The sequence below is a fragment of the Zosterops lateralis genome, assembly GCF_965231275.1.
Source record: "Zosterops lateralis genome assembly, chromosome: 6".
Taxonomy (NCBI): domain Eukaryota; kingdom Metazoa; phylum Chordata; class Aves; order Passeriformes; family Zosteropidae; genus Zosterops; species Zosterops lateralis.
Genome location: NC_139761.1, coordinates 34,948,835 through 34,972,877, shown reverse-complemented (window position 1 = coordinate 34,972,877; position 24,043 = coordinate 34,948,835). Strand labels below are relative to the sequence as shown.

Below are 24,043 nucleotides of genomic sequence, written 5' to 3'. Positions count from 1 at the left end.
AGATTTTGTAAAAGCTGTTTGTATTCAAGACCCATTTCAGAAGATCTTCCAAGAGATTATGAAGGAAATGCTTTTTCAGTTTTACTGGGCAAGAGTCCAGAAACAGGGAGGATGCTTAAGTATAATTTTAATTTAAGTAATAGATACCAGACTCATTAACAAAATACAACAAGGTACTTCTGGCAGGTCATTTACTTACCTCCACTTGCTGATTCTTGGTCTTCCCCTTCAGGAAATGTAGCCTGGCTTGGTAAGCTATTCCTAGAACGAGTGACTGACTCTAAGTGTGAAGCCCTTCCCAACAGAGATAGCTCATCTAGCACCTCTCCTTCTTTGGCTTCCAAATCAGATTTTGAAGTGGTTAACTGTTTTATGTTACCTGGTGCCATTAAACTATTTGGGTCATTTAAACAAGCTACAGTACCACTGTCCAGGCTTAACACTCTGGCACGATTCTTGGCACTGTTTGTGCTAGAAGTCCGTCGTGTAGATCTTTTTTTGCTAATTCCTTCAGAGCTTACATGAGTTTTGTGAGCATTTTCAGAGTCTATGCCCCCACGGTCTTTAGAAACATATTTGGTCTTTAAAGCACTGTATTTTCCCTCAGGAGACTGGCATGAATGGGAGGTGGTGCTGGAAGAGCTATCACTACTGAACTGGTGAGCTGACTGCATGCTTGATGTCCTGCTCAAGTCACTTTGATCACTGGAGTCCTCATCGTGACAAAACACAGCACTGTGAGGTTTAGTACCAGATACACCTCGGAAGGAAACGTATTCCCTGTGCCGACTGGAATCAAAGCTACTAGCCCGCTTTTTTCCTGTCCTTCTCCGGCTGGACTTGTGGGTAGAAGCTGTTCGATGTATTAAACTAGAAGATTTTGGTCGAACATCTCCTTCTTTTTGTTTTCCACTAGTTTCTTTAGAAGCTCTTGAATCTACTAACACAGCTAGTTTCTCACTCTGCTCATCTCTTTGTTCAGCAGCCTTCCCATGGGGCCTGTCAGCTTGTGTAGTCAATTCATTGGCGTGTGGGTTCTTATTGGCCTCTTCTGAAGCAGAGGCACCAAGACCTTTCTGGCCATGCATCTCATCAGATGCATTAGAACCCTTTACCTCTTGAACACCACCCAGAGGACTCACTTCCACAGCAGTCCTTTCGCTACTAGTCCTTTTGTCAGTAGTAGAACTACTGTCATCCTCTGAGTCGACACCACAGTCTTTTTTCTTACCATCCTTTTTCTCTTCTCTAGGAGATTCCTCCTCGTGCTCTGACAACACACTTTCTATATGCGTTGAGCTAGTATGTTCACTTTTATAGCTACTGATGGTACTGTTGGTGTCACGATCAGTCCCGCTGCAGTAGCTTTCTGTTGAACCACTGCTTCTAGTACTCAGGCTTCTCAGACTGTCCATACTTTTGTCTGCTTTCAAGGATTTGCTCTTCCCACTCTTAGTCAATGGCTGAGGGCTGCTACTTTTCAGAATGTCATCTAATTGAAAAACTCCTGAAATGCAAGAGTTCTCACCCAAAGACTCTCGGGATCCAGAAGGGGGCTTGGAAGCTTCTAACTCACTGACAGGATCTAGTCCTCGTTTTTGCTGATAAAGGGGGAAGTCATTTAGTGAAGCATCTGGAAAAGCAACAGCAGAGCTAGAAGTCCTTGGTACACCTCGTGGTCTATGATCCTTTCTATAGGAATGAGAATGCAGAGTTACCAGCGAAGCTACTTCTGTGTCACATGCACTGTTTTTAGACTGGTCCACAAGCTGGTTGTTCGAGAGGCACACTTTGTCACTGCTGTCCCTTGGCAAATCCTGTCCAGAGGACAATGAAGGTTGGATGGAGACAAACGAGTCGTTCGACACCAGACGAAAAAGCTTCCGATCAGTTGCCAAATCTGTTTAAGTACATATTTAAAAATATTCATGTAGAATGTTCATGTAAATTATACAATTTGCTTTAAAACTGTTAATAACAAAGAAAATGAGCTGAAAAATCCAATTGCAAGTACTATGAATTCATCACATTTACCATTTAAAAATATTTTATAACATCTGTCAGGCAAACCTGACAGGCTTTTTTTAATTAAAAAAAAAAACCCTATCAATACCAGTTTATCCCTAGCAACTAATAAGGCAATTCTGAAGTGTCCTCAGCTTCCTCTATTGCTTATGTGTCTGACTGTTGCTTTGATTTTTCAGCTTTCTGATGTTTTCATTTTTGGACTGGAGTTTTTCATGCATTGTAACATAAACAAAGTAGATTGTTTTCACATTTCTCTTTGTGATGGACTTCTGGTTTGACCAGTGGGGTGAGAGAGGTGTCAACCTTGTCTCCCAGTTGCTGGTCAAAGTCTAAACTTTATTTAAGCTTCCAACTAAAATAAACTTTCTTTTTATTTTTTTGCTTTTTAACTTGACAGGTAAGTGTGGTTTTTTGTGTCCGTCTAGTGACATCTGACTTTATATTTTTACATATCCTGAAGTTTCTTAGTTATAAAAGAGTACCCCGCCTTTTGTTGTGGTTCCTACATGCAGTAAACAAACTTTAAAGTTATTAATGAAAACACACTAAACCCCATTAACTCTGAAGTCACCAAAAACCCAACAAAATTCATCCTTCCTACTGGATACCAAGCAAGCTCACAGTTAGCACTGTCACAGGTCTTTTTGTACTATAATGAAACTCCCCATGACGTCACCGAGTTTTACTACCTCAAAAAAAAAAAAAAAAAAAAAAAAAAAAAAAAGTGTTTTTGCTGTTTAAGCAAATCATGAGGATTTACTGTCAGCTCTTGATTAACACAATCATTCCCGTTACCTATCACAAGTAGTCCCCTGTGAAAGTGTCCATCTGCAGGCAGTACTAAAAGCCAGCTACTTTCCCTTTTGCAACTGTCACTAAAAATAGAAGATCTGGAGACCAAGTTAAGTTTCTACACTTGCTAAATTTCTGTAGAGTATATTTGAACACAAATGCAACTTAGGAGACTTCACAGTTAGATTACTCAGCTGAAAGTAGCAGAACCCTACCTGTGATGCTCCATTTCAAACACACTCTCTGCACTGAATCACACAGTAATGATTGTATCATCCATCAAATGGCTCTAATCACCCATTAGTGAGTAAACTGGCAAAATGAGAGGTGGTATTCTCAGATTTAACTTCCTCCTAATCCCCAGGTACTTGAAAATCAGCAAACAAAGGTTTCCCTTTGGTTTTATACTCTGTTTTAGTCTGAATAGGTCTTTTTCTGGCAATGAAGCTAAATGAAAAATTTCTCTGTTTTGTTTCAGAACATAAGCAATAGTTTCCATACACATTAGAAAAGAATTTAAAAAAAAAAAGCACCAAGCTCTGATAAGTTGCATCTTGGAAGCAGTCTGCAGCTCTAAAAACATAGAGCTCTGTATGGAGTTATTTACTTTATAGAAAAGCCCACCACATTTACATTTGTCTGCACTCATAAAGAAAGCAAATTAGTCTACAACAAAGTCTGTTAACCCCAGGCCACCTGCAGTCTGAGAGACACTGTCTAAAGAAATGTAAGTTAGCTATCTTTTCAGCAGTAAGATGACAATAAATATTTATTACCAGCTGTAAGATATCAGAACAAGAAACACAGTCTAAGAATAAAGTTATAAGCATTCAAATTACACTTCTCAGAAGCTTGAGTAATTAAGAAAGGAAACAGGGAACTTCAAGATAGACTCTAAGAAAGGGGTATCAACAAACTGCATGAATTTATTTAGCATATTAAGCAAAGGGTCTTTGGTAACAAAACACCATGTTTAAATATGGAGAAGAAGAAATTTTACCTTGTTCTTCACTCCCTTCTTTACATAGGCTAGAACTCTGGCCAAGACTCAAACTGATATCATCAGAGGTCTTGGCAGTGTCAGTATCACCTGCAAATTTTAAGAAATAAGAGTACTAGTGCTCAAAGTATTAACACATACATCTACCTTCTCATTTGTCATGAAAAACTGTTGCTTGTATTTCTTCATTTATAGCTAAGTAACAATAATTACATAATTACAGTAACACAAGATTTTTTTTTAGATACATGTATTGTCTACTGTATTTCTTTCATCTTCCAAAGAACTCAATGGCAATATTTTTTTCCCCTAAAGGTATATTCATTAGAATATTTCTTTTTGCAAGGCTGTCCATAAGAAATAAAGGGGTAGACTAAGAAAATACTCAGAATGGTCAGAAAAGCAAGGAGGGAAAAAAAAAAAAAATCAAGGTGACAAAAATCCACATTCAATTTTTTTTTTGCCTTATTATTGGCTGGATAAATTTACACGAAGACGTTCATAATATGCAGAATTGTTATCTTTTCATCTAAGAAGAGTTCACAGGGGCTGGAAAATACTTTAGCCAGATGTCAAGCAACAAGAAGTAATCAAGTCACTGATATACAAAATACCAGAAGGGTAATTAGTTGCACTGAACTCAAAATAGTAGAAAAAAGTCCATCCCAACCAACCCTTTGGCTCTGCATTTTATAGGCAAAAGGAAAACCTGTCATTACATAGGAAGTAGAATATGGGCCCCAGAATGTTCTCTCCTCATGTTTTGGTCATATAATTTCCATGTTCAAAGAAGACTTCCCCCAACTAGTAAGTGCTGTATTTTGCTCAAAAAAGAAAAAAAAAATCAAGATGACTAAGGTAGACAGTATTTGGAAACAACACAGTAAACAATAGTGATTTGAAGTGCTTCTGCAAGGTAATTTAAGTAGCTAAAAATCTCACCTTTGATGGTTGCTGCTGTTCCCAGACGAGATAATCCAGATCCAACCTAGAAACAGGTAATCATGTAAAAATCAGTACACTTTCAGTAAATAAACAATTGTTATTTCCTATTACTACAATATATGCATTTGCCTAGACACCCAGGAGAGGTTTTTAAAGGCACAAAAGCATCCAGCAGCACAGTGCTTTAAAATTCTGACTATGTTTCCACTGCAAAGAGATGAAAAGTCATGTAAATTAAACATCCAACTACATCACAGCACTACTCCATTCAAAAGTCAGTGTCCATGGAGATTTTACTATGCTGATTTTAAGAAGTTTCTAATCTAGGAATTCTCTTTACTTAATGCGACAACAAAGTACAAGTGCAGTGCTATACTGATAACTGCTGTTGTAAAACTGAACATTTAATGCGGTGATCCTGGTTGCCTAAAACAATCTTAGTATAAAACTTATCTGCTCAACACAGTAAACACCAAGCTAAATCCAAAACCTGCTCTCATGTGAAAAGATATATTTTTCCAGTTAATTTCACATTCAGTGGCAAACTAGCAGGCATGGTACCTCCTTATACAAAAAGTTTCACCATTTAGGTTTGCAATCTACCTTTCTAAGTATCTCCTATAATCCACTGGAGATTAGTTTGCAGAGATGCTAAAGAGAATTTGGTCTTTCCTTCAATAACATTTTCAATACAGCCTCTCAACTATAAATAGCATACAACAATGCATGTGTCAGATAATTAAATCACTCAGAAATAAGATGGAAGAAGAGCACTCAAAGGCAAAATTTGAACCTAAAATACATAAAAATGATGGCCATTTAACTGATAGATATATACTTATTGGGATGCTGTTTTCCAAAAATTCCCAGTTAAAATTACCCTGGGGAAAAGAGCATAATTTTACTAATTCTTTTCTGTAAGCACAGCAATTTCAGGTAACCTGAAGATGCATGCAGATCCTATTCAGCAGTAGCACAGAAGAACAATAGCTTTATGTGTAATGTGAAAAAGCAGCTAAGAGCTTACTTAATAAATTTTCTTCACAACATTGTCGCACACACTTTAAGTTACTAATTTTGTCATGTTTCAACATTTTTCCATTCAATAATATGCCTTGCTGAATGCTGTCACTGAAGAAAAGAAAAGCTATTTCACACACACAAACTGAACAGAGCTCAGATGCTTACTGTTCATGTTCCCTTTTGATGCTGCACATTCAATCACTGGGGACCAGTGAATACTAATTTTATTAGGACAGATACATTCTAAATGCTATACTTTCTTTCACAGTAGCTTGAACTTCTTCACATGGACTAATATCAAAACTGTTATGTTTGGAACTTTTTTTTTTGTTTCAAAGACCAGCCAAAGAACTAGTCGTGGCACCAGGTTTCTATCTTCCTACATGGACCATTGCTTCCTACTCCTTCGAACACCAGCAAATGCCTTCTCTTTTAAAGGAAAAAAATCTCTTAAGGGTATCTATGCTGCATAACTCAGCATGATTCAGATAAACACCAACATTAGCATACCACTGCACTTATATTATCTACTGCTTGCTCAGAGAGCTAATTAGAAGAACATGATATTGTAATACCATGCCAAGGACTTCCATGTCATTTGCAGACAGGTTCCGTGTCTTTACCATGATGCTGCATTGCTCATTATCAACATAACTGTACAGCCTGGCCAGTTCATCTACTTGTCCTCATGAAGGGTTGATAAAAACTAGCCACAACTAGCTAAATGTCACAAGCTAAAGAGAAGGAACAGCACATCCAACTCTATGGAATTTGAACACATAAACCTAGTAGACATAATACAGAAACACAGCAACTTCCCCAGTGAAATTCAAGGCAACTAGAGCATAAAGAAGTTACATTAAAATGTAATAAAGCCATGTTCTTCAGCACTTCCATCTGGCAGGAGTCCCTATTCATTGCTTTCTTCCCAACCCTGCTGAAGAATCAAGAAACTGATGATTTTGCAGAGGACAGGCAAAAAAACCCAAACAGTTTTAGTTTTCCCATTTCTAGCAGTTTATCTTTCTTTATACTTTAGCAAACTAACTTCTTTGACCACAAAATCTGAACTATCAGGAGTAATAACCTGCAGAAAGCCATTTAAAATTGCAAGAGATAATCAGCAGTGGATACAGTCTAAGATAACAGAAGCCTCCTTAAATACAGCATTTAAATTCATCAATTAAGCTTTAAATGGCAGAACAAAACAAAACAAAACAAAACAAAACAAAACAAAACAAAACAAAACAAAAAAAAAAAGGAGGAAGACAAAGTTAGAACACAAAGATGAAGACACAGCTTGAGCTATCTAATGGCTCACAGATACCCAAAGGGACAAGAGAATCCCACCACAGTGAGTTCTTAGTACTTAGCTCACCATACTCTGAGCCATTTGATTTCTTAAATTAGAAGAAAGCTAACTGAACAAAAGGGAGAACCTTTTGATGGGACAGTAGGTTCCTTTTCAAAATCCAGCCATTTCTAATTTAAGTACAAAATGGGATGAAAGCTATGCTCCTGGGAGAATGCAATGCCTTCCTAATAAAGCAGTTCCATACAGAAATGAAAACTGTTTAATATAAATTACAAAAAAAATCCCCACAAAATAATAGAAAGAGGTTATTTACAGACTGTAAACCCAGCAATACTAAGGTAACAACTGCAGTAGTGTTAATTCTTACCTGGTTGTTTGGATCTATCCCAGCATAAGAATTGCGTGAACTACAGCCAACAGGGGGAGTTGCTTCTCGTATGAACTCTGACATCTCAATCCCTCCACCAGGATCACTGAGAGAAACATTAAAAGAAACCAACACATTATCCCAACAGTGAAACAAAAGTCTGTCTGTGTTGATTTGAGTACATATTCAAAACAATTTTCTCTTCTCAAAAATCAGAGGCTCAAATACATCCCAATATCTTGGATGGACACTGGCTGGCTGACACAGGAGGCTCAGTCTGAGCCAGAGCACCACACACTGTCACAAACTGCCGCCACAAGGCCGCTGTCACCAGCCAACACAAACTGAACACTTGGGCACTATAAGGCATTCCAAAATGCTGACATATTAAACTCTCCCTGTCTGTATGTGCACACATGTAACTTCTGCATCAGCTATTCAACTGTAACACCGAGAAATTCAGCAATAGAAAAATATAATAGGACTCAGAGCATGGAAAAGACTCCTGGTCTTTTCCTTAGACTGAATCTGGAAGCAAAAGCAAGGATGGCTAATGAAGAAAGCCACATGTGAAAACTTTTCAATAGGCAGAGACATACAGGGCCATGGTATCTCTCCCAGAGATGCAAACCACATCTTTCTACTCAAAAATAACTTCCCTTCAGATACTTTACAGTTCCGACCAAGAAATATTTTGAGGTACAACATATATATCATTGCATCCTAGTGATTTCACTCTTTCAGGATTAATACCCATTGGTTTGAAAGCATTTCCTAGAGCAACACCATCAAATTGTAATTCAACAGAATTCGGTTTGTCAAAGGCAGATATTTTGTGAAACAAAAGCCAGTTGGATTTGTCCATTAGGACAATGGGGTCTGAAGTAAGTTGAGCACTAGAACACAAGGATCCAAGCTAGCATTGATTGTTAATTGCAAAGAGGAAGCCGTTGAGGCAATCTTTTTCCTATCCCACTATAGCACCCTTCAAGCATCTTGGTCCAGGAGACTTCTAAACAGAAGTAACTGCAGAGTTATTTGACACTGATCCTTTCTGCTTCTTCCCAAATATAAACAACAGCTTCCCAACAGACCAAATACACTAAAGACAAAGGGTCTCTGAAGAAGGGGAAAGAAGTGGACAGAAGCACTTGCAGAGCTTACTTAGCAGACAACTAGTCTTACAGGAAAGTCTTACCCACTAAAAACAACACTCAATAGGGGTGGCCTGCACAGGGCCAGGAACTGGAATCGATGATCCTGATGGGCCTCTTCCATCTCAGCATATTCTAGGAGTCTAATAATTTTTAAATATATAGACATCAATCAAGGATATTGTAAACAAACTGTCTGTACACTAAAGGACCTGACACACGATTCATCCTACAGCATGACATGTCAAGCTGTTGTCATCTTGGAGAGGTGTAAAGGCACAACCCCAGGAACCACTCTAGATAAGAGGCACATAATTTTTCCTACATCAGAGGTGACCATAAAAAGGACAGTTTGAAATTAGGAATATATTCCTTCAGTAAAAATAACTTAAAAGACAACCAGCCATTAGTTAGCAGAACAACTATGGTCCAACTCCAGCAAATAAAAAAAAGAAGTGAGAAGCAACCCTTTTGTTACAGCTCAGCAACGAGGCAGGCATACTCTTGAAGATGGCAATTTACAGGGCCCTCTCTGATCTAGTATTATCAGTTATGCTAAGGCAGGTATGGAAAATGAATTTTAAAAGATACAGCACCAGCTTCAGCCAAAGTCTCCTCCTGTAAGCATTTTAAGAATACATAAGGACATAACATGAATTTAAAGACTAAACAGAAAAATTCTCACTATGTTTAAGTTTAGCATACATTGCAATGACAACTGAAGATAGATCAGAATGCCTTTCACAAAAAAATTCCTTTTCTGTTTGAATAATTCATTAAGAAACACTGCATGTGATTAAAGTACATCCTATGAAGTAGAAAAATAAGTCATTGCAAATAAGCTTTCATGCATAGAACCAGGTACTTAGCCAAAGAAGGCGGCAATTTTGACTAAAACTGACCCATCAGATACCAGCATAAGCAACAACAAAATCCATCACTGCCACTCTACTCACAGCTTCTATATTCTGTGATAGCACACACAAATCAATGGATGAACAAAAGCTAGTAACAAACATCAACAAATAAAGTCTGCAGGAAGAAGCAGGAAATACAGATATCTAGGACTGACCACTGTATGCCTAAGTGGACTTTAGCAATATCCAGAGTTCTTTAGGAGATACTTGATGCTAGTGCTGTGGCCAGGCCTTCCTGATATGAAATTCTACAATCTGTTTCTTACAGTTTGCTGTCTTCATTCCTTAAAGCGTTACACTTTTCAGTTTGTAAATAAAATAACTGCAGTGAAGTTACTACATCAATCAAGAAGACTGAAAAAATCACATCCAGCAAAAGAGATTGCTGCGTAAGAGGCACTCAAAGATGATAAAAGGAAATGAAAACTATTTCTAATTACCAGTAACTCTGAACTGAAATTACTATCTACAGGTATATCTCATCAGCATCTCAGAGACTAAGCAAAAGCATGAAGAGGCCATAAGTCTACATGAATTCAAGCTGAAAATCTGACACAGGCTGATTGACTACAGACATCTGACATTCGAACCAGAGCTTCAAGAGGTAACCTGGAATAAGTTACTTTGATTTCTGGACAAAGCAGAGGAAGACTTTTATTATTTTCTTTTGAAAGTCATCATCTCTCCTTAATGTCCAATAAAAGAGTATGGTAACTAGTCAGGAGGCTGTTCTCAAAATACCCAAGAACCACTGCGTGTACTGCAAATGGTAGATCACAACAGATTCAAGTATTAAGAGAAATTTTCTTCCAAGCTTGGAGTCACTTATGATAGTCAAAAATAAAAACTAACTCCAAAATCAAGAACAGGTCCACCAGCTACAGAGAACTGCAAGGAGAATAAATAGCAAAGGCAAGGCAAGGCAACAATTTTAGAGATTGCCTTTAAAAATTCTGATTTTCCTGCTCATATTTAAGTAGACTGTAAATACTTCAAAGATGTAACATTCTCCAGCTAGTAGCTTTATTTGGTAGAAGTACACATGAAATTTATGTAGCATCATTATTACAGTTCCCCATGCTAATAAAGATCAGGAACAATAGTGTCACCAGATGAACACTTTATGATACTTTGAGCCATAACAGCCACTGACAGGAAGCCATATTCATATATCCAAAAGAAGGATTGACTTTAATGTTTTAAATTATTTTTTGTGAGTCTACTGATACCCAATGAAGATCATGCTTGCACTGCTTCTCCTATATTTCTATGAGACCAGGAGCCTGTATTCCCTCTACTTGCTTTCAAACATTAACATACTAACACCAAGTATAACACTAAGTATGAAAACAGCCATTCACACTCCTTTCTCTAAATTAAGACTTTTTTTCCAAAAACATTAACTAGAGAATTTCAGCTTTAGAAAGAGGACAGCAAAAAATAAACAATGCATTCTAAAGGAACAATAAGTTGTTCTTTGCTTAAACATGCCAAAGTTTCATGGAAAGAAACCCCCATCCACAAACCAAGGGTAACTGAAGACAAATGAGCAGTTTGAGCAAGCCTACAAGTGACAGCACATCATTTGTTAAGATACCTGAAAGCACCACTTTGAGGATAAACATCTTCATAAAAGAAGAACAGCAGCTCTTAGAAACTAAACAGAATCCTGAACACAATCACTGCTTAATCCTACAAATATACTAAGATTTGTATCTAAAGTGGTCTCCATGAGTGTTTATGTGGCAGGATAAAAACTCTAGGATGGTTTTGCAAGCTATACACATATTTATTCAAGTATCACATGCTGCAGCCTAAGCTATTAAAACTAATATTCTGATTATGCAAATATTTAGGATAGTACCTCTGCTCAGATCTCCCCTATATCCACCATGTATTAGGGGAGCAGAGTTTAAAAAAAAACAGAAAACCCTACATACACCAGACAGGTTTGGGTTTGTATTAGTGTTCCAATTTAACTTACTAAAAAGGTTACAGCTCAATAGTAAAGACTCATTCTACATCCCATCTCCATCTACTGGTTTGAATGCTACCCCAGAGTTCTTGTAAGCTTCCAGGCAAAGATTAGTATATACTGTACATCCCACTTACCAAATAGTAACTCCGTAATTTCTGCATTGACCTTGTTCCCAGTTCTAGTTAAGAGACCTGAAAGTGGGAACAAGGATCATATAAAAGTTAATGAAACTTCAGTTGGCAAGCAGGACACACAGCATCAAACTAACCTCTACTTCAGAGCTCACAATGCTATAATGTAGTAACTCGTCCCATGTCAACTGCTCCCTAGACAAAACAGAACTGAAATATCCAGAAGTAATTCACAACACTAGCAGAAATTCCCTTACCAGCTTTGGGCCCCTGTTTTGGAAGCAAAAAGCTACACGGCAAAATCACCTAACAAAAAGAAATACCCCACCAAAAACCACTCAGACAAAAGGCCTAAAGGTCACACCTAAAACATGCATTACCAAGGTTGCATGAGAAAGAACAGACCACTAGTTTACTTCCATGGATTTTATTAAGCAGAGTAAGCATTAAGATACAATTCGGGAAGCAGTCAGCCAAAATACCTCAATACAGTTTTAGTAAGGTATAGGGTGATCTAAACGGAGTCACAATTAAAATCAGCAGCTTCAGTTGCCAAACACATCATGGAAAAAAGGCCGGGTTTATAAAAGATTGATACAAGAAGTTACTGTATATCAGCTTTAGAGGAATCTAAGACACCGGTTTTGCCAACAATACCTGAGGTGAGAGAAGACACAAGAACCAAGGATCATGAAAAGCTACCCCATATACACATGGGAAAGTCCTTTTACTTCTAGGCTTAGCATTTTAAAGAGCAGCAGTTTAACACTTCCTTTCTTTAAAAGCATCACAATAAACACACTCAAGAGGCTTCTTTCAACTACATTTCCTTAGTAAGACACACAACCTTTTAAGAGTCAGGACAGCATACAAATCACCTCACTTTGAAAACTACTCATGGCTACTAGTACCGGAAACTCAGAGACAACAGAAGGGTCATCTCTAAAAGCTAACAATTCAAGTTTGATTTATTTCATACAGTTTAACTTTTAAGATGGCCTCAATTATCTAAGTCAGGCAGAGGCTTTGATACTACTAGAGCTCCTAACACATCCGGAGTCTGATCAAACTGGTTAAGCTGGCCTTGCTGATGAGTCATCTTTTGCTCTTGTTTCTCCAAAAAGTATGGTTAGAGGAGGAAAACCTCTGATTTTTTTTTTACACTGGCTACAAAGGCAATCACCGGAAAGGAAACACCTCCTATTGACAGTACTTCAGAATCATTTTCTTCATTACTGAGCAGAGCAATTCCAGAATTTCCAAATTCACAGGACAGCATTCTCCTTAAAAAGACTATGGCTGGAGTCAAGTATTGTATCTGACTCCTGTTTTCACAACACTAAAATTGAAACCCAATCAGACACGCTTTCTGGTGATAAAAGAATTAGCATGCAATATGTACTCTTTGACAGCTAGATTGTTAATACTACATCTACTACTGAAATAAGATTACTTGTACTAATTATGTTCATTAAGTATTTAGTGACCTAATCGGCTCACATTTTCCATGCTATAGTTTCCGTGCTATAATTTCCATGCTATAGCACGTTCAATACTGTTCTTGAACTCCTTTGCAGGAGGAACTAGGAAATTACTGTGAATCCATAATTTCAAACCTAATACATAAATAAGTCTGGTTTTCAAGACCAGACCTAAAACCATCTTTCAGAACTATACACATCTGTATCTATATTCCTCAGTGTTTAATCTCAATCACCAGTCAGCCAGTGAAGACAGGACTGTTAGCCATCTGAAGCAGTATGCAAACATCAGCAGACAACTTACCTGGGCCCATTGCTGTCTTTCCTCTTGGCTGAAACATTGCTTTGTTCTGTTTTTGCACCTCTGTCCATATGCTCACTGGCATTCCTCTCCACAATTTCTCCCTCATCCAACGCCCTGTGCAAACGGTAATTCACCATCTTCAAAACGATAAAGAGAGCTGCTATCACTGGGCAGTAGACAGCTACTATCATCATGGAAGAAGGAAGAGCCTTTCAAAAAAAGTAAGAAAAAGTTAATGAACACAAGGTTCAATATCCATAAGAAGACTATCTAGATTTTAACAGTTTGTTTCATAAGAAAATACAATCATTCTGAAAGTTACAACACCTACAGCCAGTCTTTGTGTGAAAAATGTTAGAAGTCTTGCAAAACAGAAAGAAGAAGCAGTTGGACTACCAAAGATACTAAATCCCCACAGCATTGGGCTAAATAAACTCATTTGACTGAAGCTTGAGAACCAAGCTCAACTCTCATTTGCTTCTCCCACACTTTTGCAGTGCAAGACTTAAGACTAGGAAACTTAGAGCTAGCATGTTTGACACCCAATACTTTTTATTAACTGTTATGAGTAAAAAAATATGAGCAGATTTTAAGCGTATGAAAAACCAACCAAGCATGGGGTGAGATCTTATTTCAGGGCTAGTACAAAGCACCAAGTACATTTCAGAAAAACTTGATTCAAGTTTGACAGCATGGCTGGATGGGAGAAAAACCTGCTCAGATACCAAACACAAGTGTTTTGACTTTGCTTGACAGCTTTCAACAGCTATAGCTGCATGACAAGACACTGATCAGTCACAAAAAGCAAAATGTTTCCTACTTGCATACATAAAGAGGTTGCTTACATGTGTGACTCACACACTGCACAGCAGAACACAACCTGCAAGACCACAGGCAGCAAAGATATGTGCTAGATCACTGTATGCCCATGGAAAGGTAGCCAATGCATGTTCTGAAGAAATTTTTTTCATCTATATGAAAGGTGGCCAGAAGCCACATACAAAAAATAGCCTCAGTTCTGAAATTCAACATTTGAAATCCCACTCAAATTTAAGAGTTGCCATGCAACTCTTGCAGAGGTAAATGTGGCTTTTATGGATCAAGCACTTCAGCAATAGGTATTGATAGAGTCCAGCCTGACAGCAATTTAGAAGTATTGAAACTACTGGTTAAACTTCAGAATTCACTTTGATGCTTTCATGCTTCTGAAACATGCTTTGTGTTTTTAAGTTTTGCCATTTCTCTAGGCAGTGACTAAACAAAATGAGATATTAAGTCTCAGTATTCATCCAAAAATAGACAATTTCCTTTACAAAAGCAACAAAAGTTTAGGTTCTGAAGTATTTCACCACACCACAATCCTTTACCCTGCTCATGGTGCAGTTTGAGATATACCTCCAAAATATATAAATACACACAGACATAAGACAATCAGAATTAAACATCTGATATCCAGCTTGAATCTTAATGTAGTAAATGAGTAGAACAGATGAACTGTCTTTTTAGACCTCACGGCTGAAGGACAATTCCAGCTCATTTTCATACCCCCCTACAGAGTCCACAGGAAGAGTCATCATGGATAAACAAGTCCCAGGAACATCTTGCAGAGTCAAAAAAATGATCAGAGTAGAAAACAGCATTTCTATGCACTCTCTAACCAGTGCATAGAAACATTTTGAGTCATTTATAATTGACTGGCTGACAACACATCGTAACATTACACAATGTAAGAATCTCCAACATAAAATTATTCCCCTGAATCTTAGAAGGATTTTAAGTAGCATAACCTAACCACAGTAGTCAGGCAAACAATTATAAAGGACTCAACATAGTCATATGTGCTGAATAGAGAGGCCTCCTTTTCTTTTTCCTCTCCTTATTTTCCCTTCTGACTCGTAAAGATGTCCCTGGAACTTTGATCACCATGATGACTTTTTGTAACTTAGCAATGTATTCTTCCAAAACAAGTCAAGTCTGACAACCACCACCACCATCTACCTTTTCCTCCAAAACAAGTTAAGTCAACACTGAATATAATATTTGAAGTAGGCCAGGCAAACTAAGCTGAAGTTTGCTAAGTCTCATTTTGCATGCTGAGCTGGACACCATCATGATGAACAGAGAGATTCACCCACTAAGCACCAGCTAAGAAGAAAGAGGAAACCAAGCTACTTAAAGCTGGCATCAATAAGCAAAGAGGACGCACAATGATATGGCATCCCTACAACTCCTGAAGCCATGCTAGAATGGTTTCCTCAAGAAATGAGGTGCTTCTACTTCCAAAATCTTCAGAGTGGGTTCCCTGCAGGCAAGGCCAGCCCGTTAACTTTGGTAAAATGCATGAGCTTCCTGTACCAGCCAGTCAGTCTGCCATCCCACATGGCTTCAACTTTGCTCTCCTCAACAATACCCAGTGTTCTGAAGCCATTACCAGAAGAATCAGACTAAAGCTGGAAAACAAAAACTAGAGTTCCTCCATAAAAGACATGCCTGTACTTTTCTGTCTAGAGAGCTCATCCATTTCTCCCCTCTACAGCAGTGAGGTCACAGTATATCCAGTTTATCTTGCAAAATCTACACATCCGGTTTTTCAAAGGAAAGCTTTAAGAGCAAGCATGAAAAAAAAAAAAAAAGGCAAAACACCTCATGTAACTTGCAGCAAACCTAACAGGGAATTCAATTTTTTTCCTCACACCCTGTTTTCACAGGACTGCAGAAAAAATTTTAAAGAGCTAAGGTATCTGACTGCTTTTCCTTCTTCATATTTGTAGTAGCTACTCACCTCAGAATAGGGCACATATTCTGGGAATAGAGGGCATTTTAGCTAGCTTAGTCTGCCACAGGAACACACTTGACATCAAATATCATGCTTTGGTGCAGCACTGCCACTCATGGTATCAGCAGTTTGTCTGCAGTACAGCCTCAAGAGGAAACTTACTGCAGGTAAGGTAAACCACTTGCAACTTCCCTGTTTTTCTTAGCCAAACTTACAAGCATTCAACATAAAATGGGGGTCTTCTCCCCACAAAACAAAGCAAGTTAAAGTGAGATGGCCATTTCCAACCGTGCTCAGCATTTTACCACATCTGAGGAGAGAGATGTTTTTCTCACCAGCATCCTATGTTTTGATATCCACCTTCAAGACTAGAATACAAATCTAAGTCATACAAATTTTCCCACTAGATTACATCTTAGTAATATCAAAACAATTTCAAATACTAAAGCATTTTAATTGAGCCCAGCACACTAAAACCCTCATGCTAGAGCTTGTTAGTAGACACCAGTTGGCCACAAGGCTACAGCTACAACAGCATTTCAGAGAACACTCCTTTTTACTGCACCTTTCTACTCACTCGCATCAGCACCAAAAGAAAACATACTCCACAGCAGTCATCACAACTGAAGCTCTTATAAAGATCTACACAGAACCATATAAAACCTGTGTGCTTTTAATTATGTTCTGTTGAAAACTTCAGTTATCTAATGACTGAACAAACCCAACTATTAGATAAACTCCAACCTGAAATTATTTCCCTGAGTCTTAAAGGGAAGCAAAGTAGTACTCTCAAATACGAGGGACAGAGGAAAGGACACTGATTTTTTACCACCTTTCCCACCAGTTACCTTCCAAATTTAAATCTGTCAAGTCAACTTATCAAATGTAAGACATACATATGCACAAAGGCAAAATACAGGAATGCATAGTCAAGGAGTACCTCTTCTGAAACCTCCTGGCTATTAAATTAGCTCACTTGTATCACAACATGCCTGTACTAAAAGATAGGTAGAAAAATGTTTAGGCACTCCTAGGTTCCAATGGTCAAAATAGAAAAGAAAGCTCCCACCATTACAGCACTAAAATATTTCCACTCAAACTACAGAAGGTCACAGTATCTCAAATGAATGTTTCCAGCATAAATGTGCCAGGAACCAGAGGAACTTCAATGATCACAGGCTGTACAACATCCTTATGAAGAAACTAACATTATATGGATCCTACCTAATCTGATTATCTAATTACCTAGCTTTCACTAGGCCACATAGATGTAACAAAAATTCTAGATTATTTTCAAAAAAAGAAATGCATTGCTATGAGTGTTTTCAACAGCTAAATTTTCAAAATCGAACCAGATTGCAAACCCCCACATAAAGGTGTTATCAGCTAAACGTTAAGAAGTCATCTCATAAAGAGACTTAAAAGTGCAAGTATTTTGAACTCAGTATTTTAAAGAAATTGTTTTACTGGAAAAGAGGAAATATCAGGAAACAACAGACATATTTTGTCCTCAGTTCTTGTTTATGGACAATCAGAACAGCCATTATCAGGAATAAAGTTCAGTTACAAGTTATCTAGTTTTTGACTGAAACCTCTAAGCATACAACTGAAATTTGAGTAGCCAAGAAACTACAAGTGTCTTAGAACAATATGGCATATCAGGGATTGCCATCACAGATTAAATTTCAATTATTTAAGGTCTTAGTTTAAGAAAGAGGACATATTTCAGAAACTCCAGTGGAAAAAACTTCCACGTAAAGCTACACTCATATGACCTACTTCTATCAGTATGTACACAAGTCAGGAAGTGAAGTGAACTGTTGTCTGAACGAGCTCGATTTTGACAGACAAGTTCTGTAGGTACATATGAGCCCATCACCCCAAGCAAGGTACAGTCCTGGCTGCTCTTCAGTCATTGGCAAAATTCCACAAGTGCCGGAGCCAAGACTTCACCCCCTCATGCGCACGTGGTGGGGCTGAAGCCGCATTCCGACCAGGGGAAGCGCTTTGGCAGCGCCTCTCCTTCCCCTCCCCCTGCAACACTGATGCGTAACATCGGCCTCTGCATTCAGGGGATTTTTTTCAACTCTACCACTAGATTTTACAAAGTGATTGGACAGCTTCCCCATAGAGAAAGCACATTTTCTTCTCCCAATTTCAATTTTGCATTAAAGCAGAGATCAGTTCTTACAATAGAAAGGCACATCAACAAGCACAGTTGAGTCTGTTACTGAATACAAATACACAAACAGGATAGACTTAACTAGTCTAGAAAGCAGAATTTTTGTATGTGTACTGCCAAGCCACAAATCCAAAAACACAGATTCAAGCAGTTTCCCTAAAGCAGGCATATCTTACACTAGACCCCAGTTCCTTCATTATCTACACACTTACTTTTGCCACACTTTCAACAAGCACAGTTCAAATGTATAAATACACAAGAAAAAGTATCTAGATTGGCAAAATAGGTACGTTTAGGTATACATCCATCATCTTCACACCGGGTACAACACTCACTTGCAAGGCACATGAGGCACCAAGGAAGAAAGGCTGGTTATGGAATTCTAATGCTAATTTTTTCAGTAGGTTTGTACCATACATTAAGTCCATCGACCCTAACAGCACAGACATACACATACAAAGGAACACACAGATTTATGGCATTAGTTGCTGACTACAATCATTAACAGATTCCATTCTGAAAATACCAGATCAACAGAACAAATACACAGAAAAAAAGAGTAGCAATGTTGGGTGCAATAAACCAAGTCTTAAAGCAGTAAGTGCACCTAAACTCCCATATCCTGGTGTGTTCTATTCCTGTTGGAGGTTAAATAACATTTAGGGGAAAAAAGTGATTAGCCTACTCTTAAATGCATTCAGCCTTGAGAGCCAGCTACAAGCAAAGTTCTTAGGGGATACTTTTGTCTTTGCTACAAAACAACTTGGAAAAAAATACAGTTATTGCTGATGCAGTGCACAAAAGCAACACTATATGATCTTGTAATTCTTTACATGGGGAAGTCTTATAAGTAACATAAAACCTGTCAGCAGTCTAAGTCTTCCTATACACCTTGATTTTTTAAACACACAGGGTTGTCTGCCAGTAACAAGTCACTTGAAGCTAGCTTAGAAACTCCCTCCTACACACCAGTGAGCCATGCTCAGAATTCAGATTACAATTACCTAAGACTCTTTAAGCAAGTCTTCTGCTTGTTTATGTATGTCCTACAGCAATGCAACACTTACTGCTTTTTATTCTGAAAAAGAGCTTAAGACATGCTAAAGAGCTAAGATGACCAACACAGTTCTGCCTGTTTAGTTTATGTCTAGACAACACTTAAAACTGCAGAGGGTGGAAAGAGGGAAAAGAGCCAAATATGATTCAATCTCCTTTAACTTGTGACTAATCTCCCTACTTATTCTCAGGGAAGTTGGCACTTGTTGCATCTTTAACTTGTCCAGAGCTATGAAGCAAGAGAATTTCCCTGACCTCAACAAAACCCAAGGCAGCTTGCTGCTGTCTGTCTTTTCCCTTTACACAGGAAAAAGTGTTTAAGCAACGCTGAAGTTCACCCCATTGTACGGGTAACCCAAGTTTACCTACTGCTTTAAGGGCAGCAGGAGACTCAAATGCTGGCCCAGATTTACCATTTGTCAAAAGACCTATGTGCAATATAGATCAGTCCCCTTTCAAAAGTCTCCTGGGCATGCAGGCGATGGCTGTTCCTACAGGTGTGGTCAGCTTTCTCAGCGAGGCACTACTAATTAAATACTTTTCTATCAAAACAGAAAAGCAGTGCTTTTATTTAAAAAAAAAATTGTAAAGCTATATATAACCAAAGCTATATATAACCAAAACGTGTCTCCTCTTCCCATATTCTGCAGAACTTTCAATAAACACAGATTCATAGCTCTCATACGAAGACAAAGTATCTGCTAAGTTAAAAGTTTTATCTAGCTGTTCTCACATAACTTCAGTGTTAAAAGCAATGTCTCTGACTTCAGTTTTCCTGCCAGCAGCTCAGAAGTTTTCAAACAAAAAGCATTAGAGCTGCCTTTTCCAAAACACTGTAATAGCAATTAAAAACCATAGAATTGTAAGCTCCTTTTCCATATTAGCTATTTCTTAGTATGTAGTGTCTCATACTACAACCTTACAAATTGCTTTTAAACAAAGTAAATGCCTAATTTCAGAGCTCTCAACTTCTGCAATTGCGCTTGGATATGATTTTATCTCCAACATTTCATTCACTATAACTAAATTTTCACAAGGAAGCTTTTAACTTCAGGTTGTCACAGCATCTGGCAACCTTGTAAATGATGCTCTACCTCATATACACAAAATTGGTCAAAACACACTATTATGCTCACACTTTTCTTATTGAAAAACCCAAAGTAAACAATTAGCATTTCATAAGTTAAACACAGCTTACACAGGGAAAAAAAACTAGTGGCCAACAGGAAACCGCCCCCTTTTCTTGCAACTGATCACACCACTCTCTATGTGTTCCCAAGTCCAAACGTCAAGAAAGTTTCTAAGTTTAAAGGTTAGTGTTTTAACACCTTTGACTGAAGTGTCAGTTGCAAAGGTATTTAGGACAGGAATTTTCACAAATCAAGTACACTGAAATCTGGACGCAAACAAAAAAGCCAGACCAACTTCTCGTCGCTAACACACAATTCAGATACGTTGCCAACCAGCACAGCACACCACACCACATCCAAATAAAACTTCTCGGTTATGGAACCACATTCCTCCACCAGACCTGAAAGTCAGAAACTGATACTGCTGCCAGCCACAAACACTGGCTAAATCTGACAGCTCCTGTAGAAACTGCTGTTTACTGACCCACCAGGAGATCAGCAGCGGAAACTGCCGGAGGTATTTCCAATTTCGAAGGAAAGTAAACAGAAAAACGAAGGCAAAGCGCCAGCGCCTACAGCCCCACCGTGCCGCGGTATCGCCCACCCGGAGATCCCCAGCGCCGGGTAGTGCTCCCGAAAGGCCGAGCCGCGGTGGGGCCCGGGCGCGCTCCCGGCGCGGGGGGATCCCGGTGCGGGCCCCGGCGCGCTCCCGGCGCGGGGGGATCCCGGTGCAAGGCCCGGGCGCGCTCCCGGCGCAGGGGGATCCCGGTGCAAGGCCCGGGCGCGCTCCCGGCGCAGGGGGATCCCAGTGCAAGGCCCGGGCGCGCTCCCGGCGCGGGGGGATCCCGGGGCCGCTCCCGGGAACGCGCGGCGGGCAGGGGGCGCGCGCGCGGCGGCCCCTCCCGGCCCTCCCCCCCAGCTCCGGGCCCCGCCGGGCCCGCCCGACCCCCGGCACGGGCCGGGGCCGCGCTCACCATGTACAGGGTGAAGGGGAAGCCGAGCAGGAAGAGCCACAGGTAGAGGTGCAGCGCGTTGACCCCCGCGCCCTGGTGCGGGTCCTGGTACCAGCCGCCGCTCAGCGCCGCCCACACGCCCTGGCGCAGGATCTGCAGCACCTGGGAGCCCATGGCGGCCCCGCTCCGCCGCGCCGGCCCCGCTCTATCCGCCCTGCGAGCCCGGGCAGAGCCGCGCACCGCCCGCGCTCCGCGACAGCCGCAACCGCCGCCGCCGCCGCCCCAGCAACGCCGCCGCCATCTTATGTCCGGGCCCGGGCCGCCCGCCCGCCCCCGCGCCGCCGACGGACCGGCGGCCCTTGCGGCAAGGGACGCGCGCCGCCGCCGCCGGGGGGCAGCGCTGCGCATGCGCGCGCCGTGCCCGCAGCCCCGCCCCCGCCCGGCCGGAACTCCAGCGCAGCGCCCCCTAGCGGCCCGCGCCGGCCCCGAGCGGAGGCCCCGCCCCCCGCCCAGTGAGCGTGTGGGGAATGCAGGGAGCCGCCCTCGGAAAGGGGGTTTTCCATCGAAGGTCTACGAAATCAGTTCGGTTATATAACACTCTGGGATCGTCGAGTCCAAACTATGACCAAACCCCCCCGTATCAGCCACACCATGGCACTGTCACATCCAGTCTTTCCTTGAAGGCCTCCAGGCATGCTGACTCCACCGCCGCCCTGGGCACCCCATTCCAATGTCTGATAGCCCTTTCTATGAAGAAATTCTTCCTGATGGCAAATCTAAACCTAAACACGGCAGATATTGGTGCAGATGCACTTCAGCTGGCCTACCCACACTGCCCCTAACCGAGGCATAGCACCTCCAGGCTCACCTCTAAGTAATTTCCCCTTCAAACTTCCTTTCTTTGCCTGGCCCAGGGCCTGACTCCCAGCAAAGTGCTGCATCCTCTCTTGCAGCAGGGCAGGAAGACATTTGTCCAGCATACACTTTTAAGGCTCCAAACTTACAGCAAGCTAATAACCTCACCATTTTTTGAGCATCCCCCCACCCACATTTACTCTGAATACATGGTGTTACCAAAACCCTGGCATGTCTATCCCCACTACAGGATTTGTTGTAGGCTGCAACACCTAAAAAGCCAGGACCATTAGTGTTTTTAGAGAGAAAACAACACAGCAGGCCATGAGGGCACCACAAGTCTCTCACAGATTTAAATTTTAATTTCCACATTCACTTGTCTTTATAGGTCACCAGTTCTCATCAAGTGCTGGCTTTTCAAGCTTTCCCTTTAGACACATCCCAAAAGTCACGTTATTTAGAAAGGGACAGATTAGGGAAGGAGTTTAGACAGCACTCTCAAGAAGGGACGAGAAGAGTCCTCTTCCTACAAACAATACGGGCTCCAAAGATGATGAGGGGACCAGAGCATCCCGCAAGGAAAGGCTGAGGGAACTGGGCCTGTTCAGCCTTGAGAAGAGATATCTGGGAAGGGATTTGGTTATTGTCCATAAGTACCTGAAGTTGAGTCTCAGAGAAAGGAACCAGGGTCTTTTCTAAGGTGCCAAGAGACATTGGACAAGAGGCAACAGGCAGAAATGCACAGGAAATTCCAGTAGAACGTGAGGAAAAACTTATTTACTGTGCAGGTCACCACGCACTGGAACACATTGTCCAGAGAGGTCGCAGAGTCTCACTGATTGGTGATACTCAGGATATGTCTGGATGCAATCCTCTGCCATGGGCTCTAGGAGGTCCGTGATTGAGCAGATGGCCCACTGTGGGGGCCTCTTCCACCCTGACCCATTCTCTGATGCTGGGTTTCTACTGCGGAAAAACTGCAGGAATGTATAACCCAAGCACTCAGTCATGACTCATGATGAGCATGCATTTGGGCTGGTATTTTCAAGAGGCTGCATTAATTCCTCAGTCTCTGCCGTCTCCCTGACAGTTAGTGAGCCAATGGCAGCATTTGGCTATTATTGGAAAACCAGAAGACAGAAATTACTGACTCAAAGCAAATGTATTTCATCTATTTTTTTGTTTCCTCAGTGAGAAAGTAGGAAGAAGGGATGAACACAAAGCCTCAATCACAATGGCTTTCTCCCCAGTACTAAAAAAGTAAACCTTTTTCAGATAGTGCATTTTCAAATAGAAAACTGGGAGCAGTATTTTACAAAAGAGCATGTTTTCACTCTGTCAAATAAGATAGAGATATTAAAGGAAATAAAGATGGGGGAAGGGAAAAAAACCAGCAGTGAAAAACTACAGAGGATTATCATGGATGAGGAGGGGGAATTCCCTTTATCCTTTTGCATTAAAGGCAAGCATGACAAGTCTCACCAGTATGCTCAGAAAAAAAATAAAACTGTTTCAACTGCAATGTTTGCCAAAATATAATTAAAAACTAAAGTTAGAAATACAGTTTTTAAAAGATGAACTTGTTAGATTGTGTTATCTTTACATATACTTTGATATTGTGGTGATCAGGATTATGGAGTGTTAGTTCTTTCAGCA

General features: G+C 40.3%; 1 protein-coding gene across 8 annotated transcripts in view; it reads right to left on the bottom strand.

Moving 5' to 3' along the window:
* PCNX1 (pecanex 1) overlaps nt 1–21,706 on the bottom strand; it is a gene marked incomplete at its 5' end in the record, with an annotated part of 89,637 nt that extends 67,931 nt beyond the window's left edge. For 7 of the 8 annotated variants that reach the window (XM_083864265.1, XM_083864267.1, XM_083864268.1 and 4 more), the window contains 6 exons: nt 200–1,900; nt 3,821–3,910; nt 4,763–4,808; nt 7,471–7,576; nt 13,436–13,644; nt 21,554–21,706. In XM_083864265.1, coding sequence (XP_083720391.1) covers nt 200–1,900; nt 3,821–3,910; nt 4,763–4,808; nt 7,471–7,576; nt 13,436–13,644; nt 21,554–21,706 — 2,305 coding nt within the window. Of the gene's footprint in view, nt 1–199; nt 1,901–3,820; nt 3,911–4,762; nt 4,809–7,470; nt 7,577–11,653; nt 11,711–13,435; nt 13,645–21,553 lie in introns of those variants that run through there. The other variant, XM_083864272.1, reaches the window with a different exon arrangement.
* Between the last annotated feature and the right edge of the window lie 2,337 nt (nt 21,707–24,043).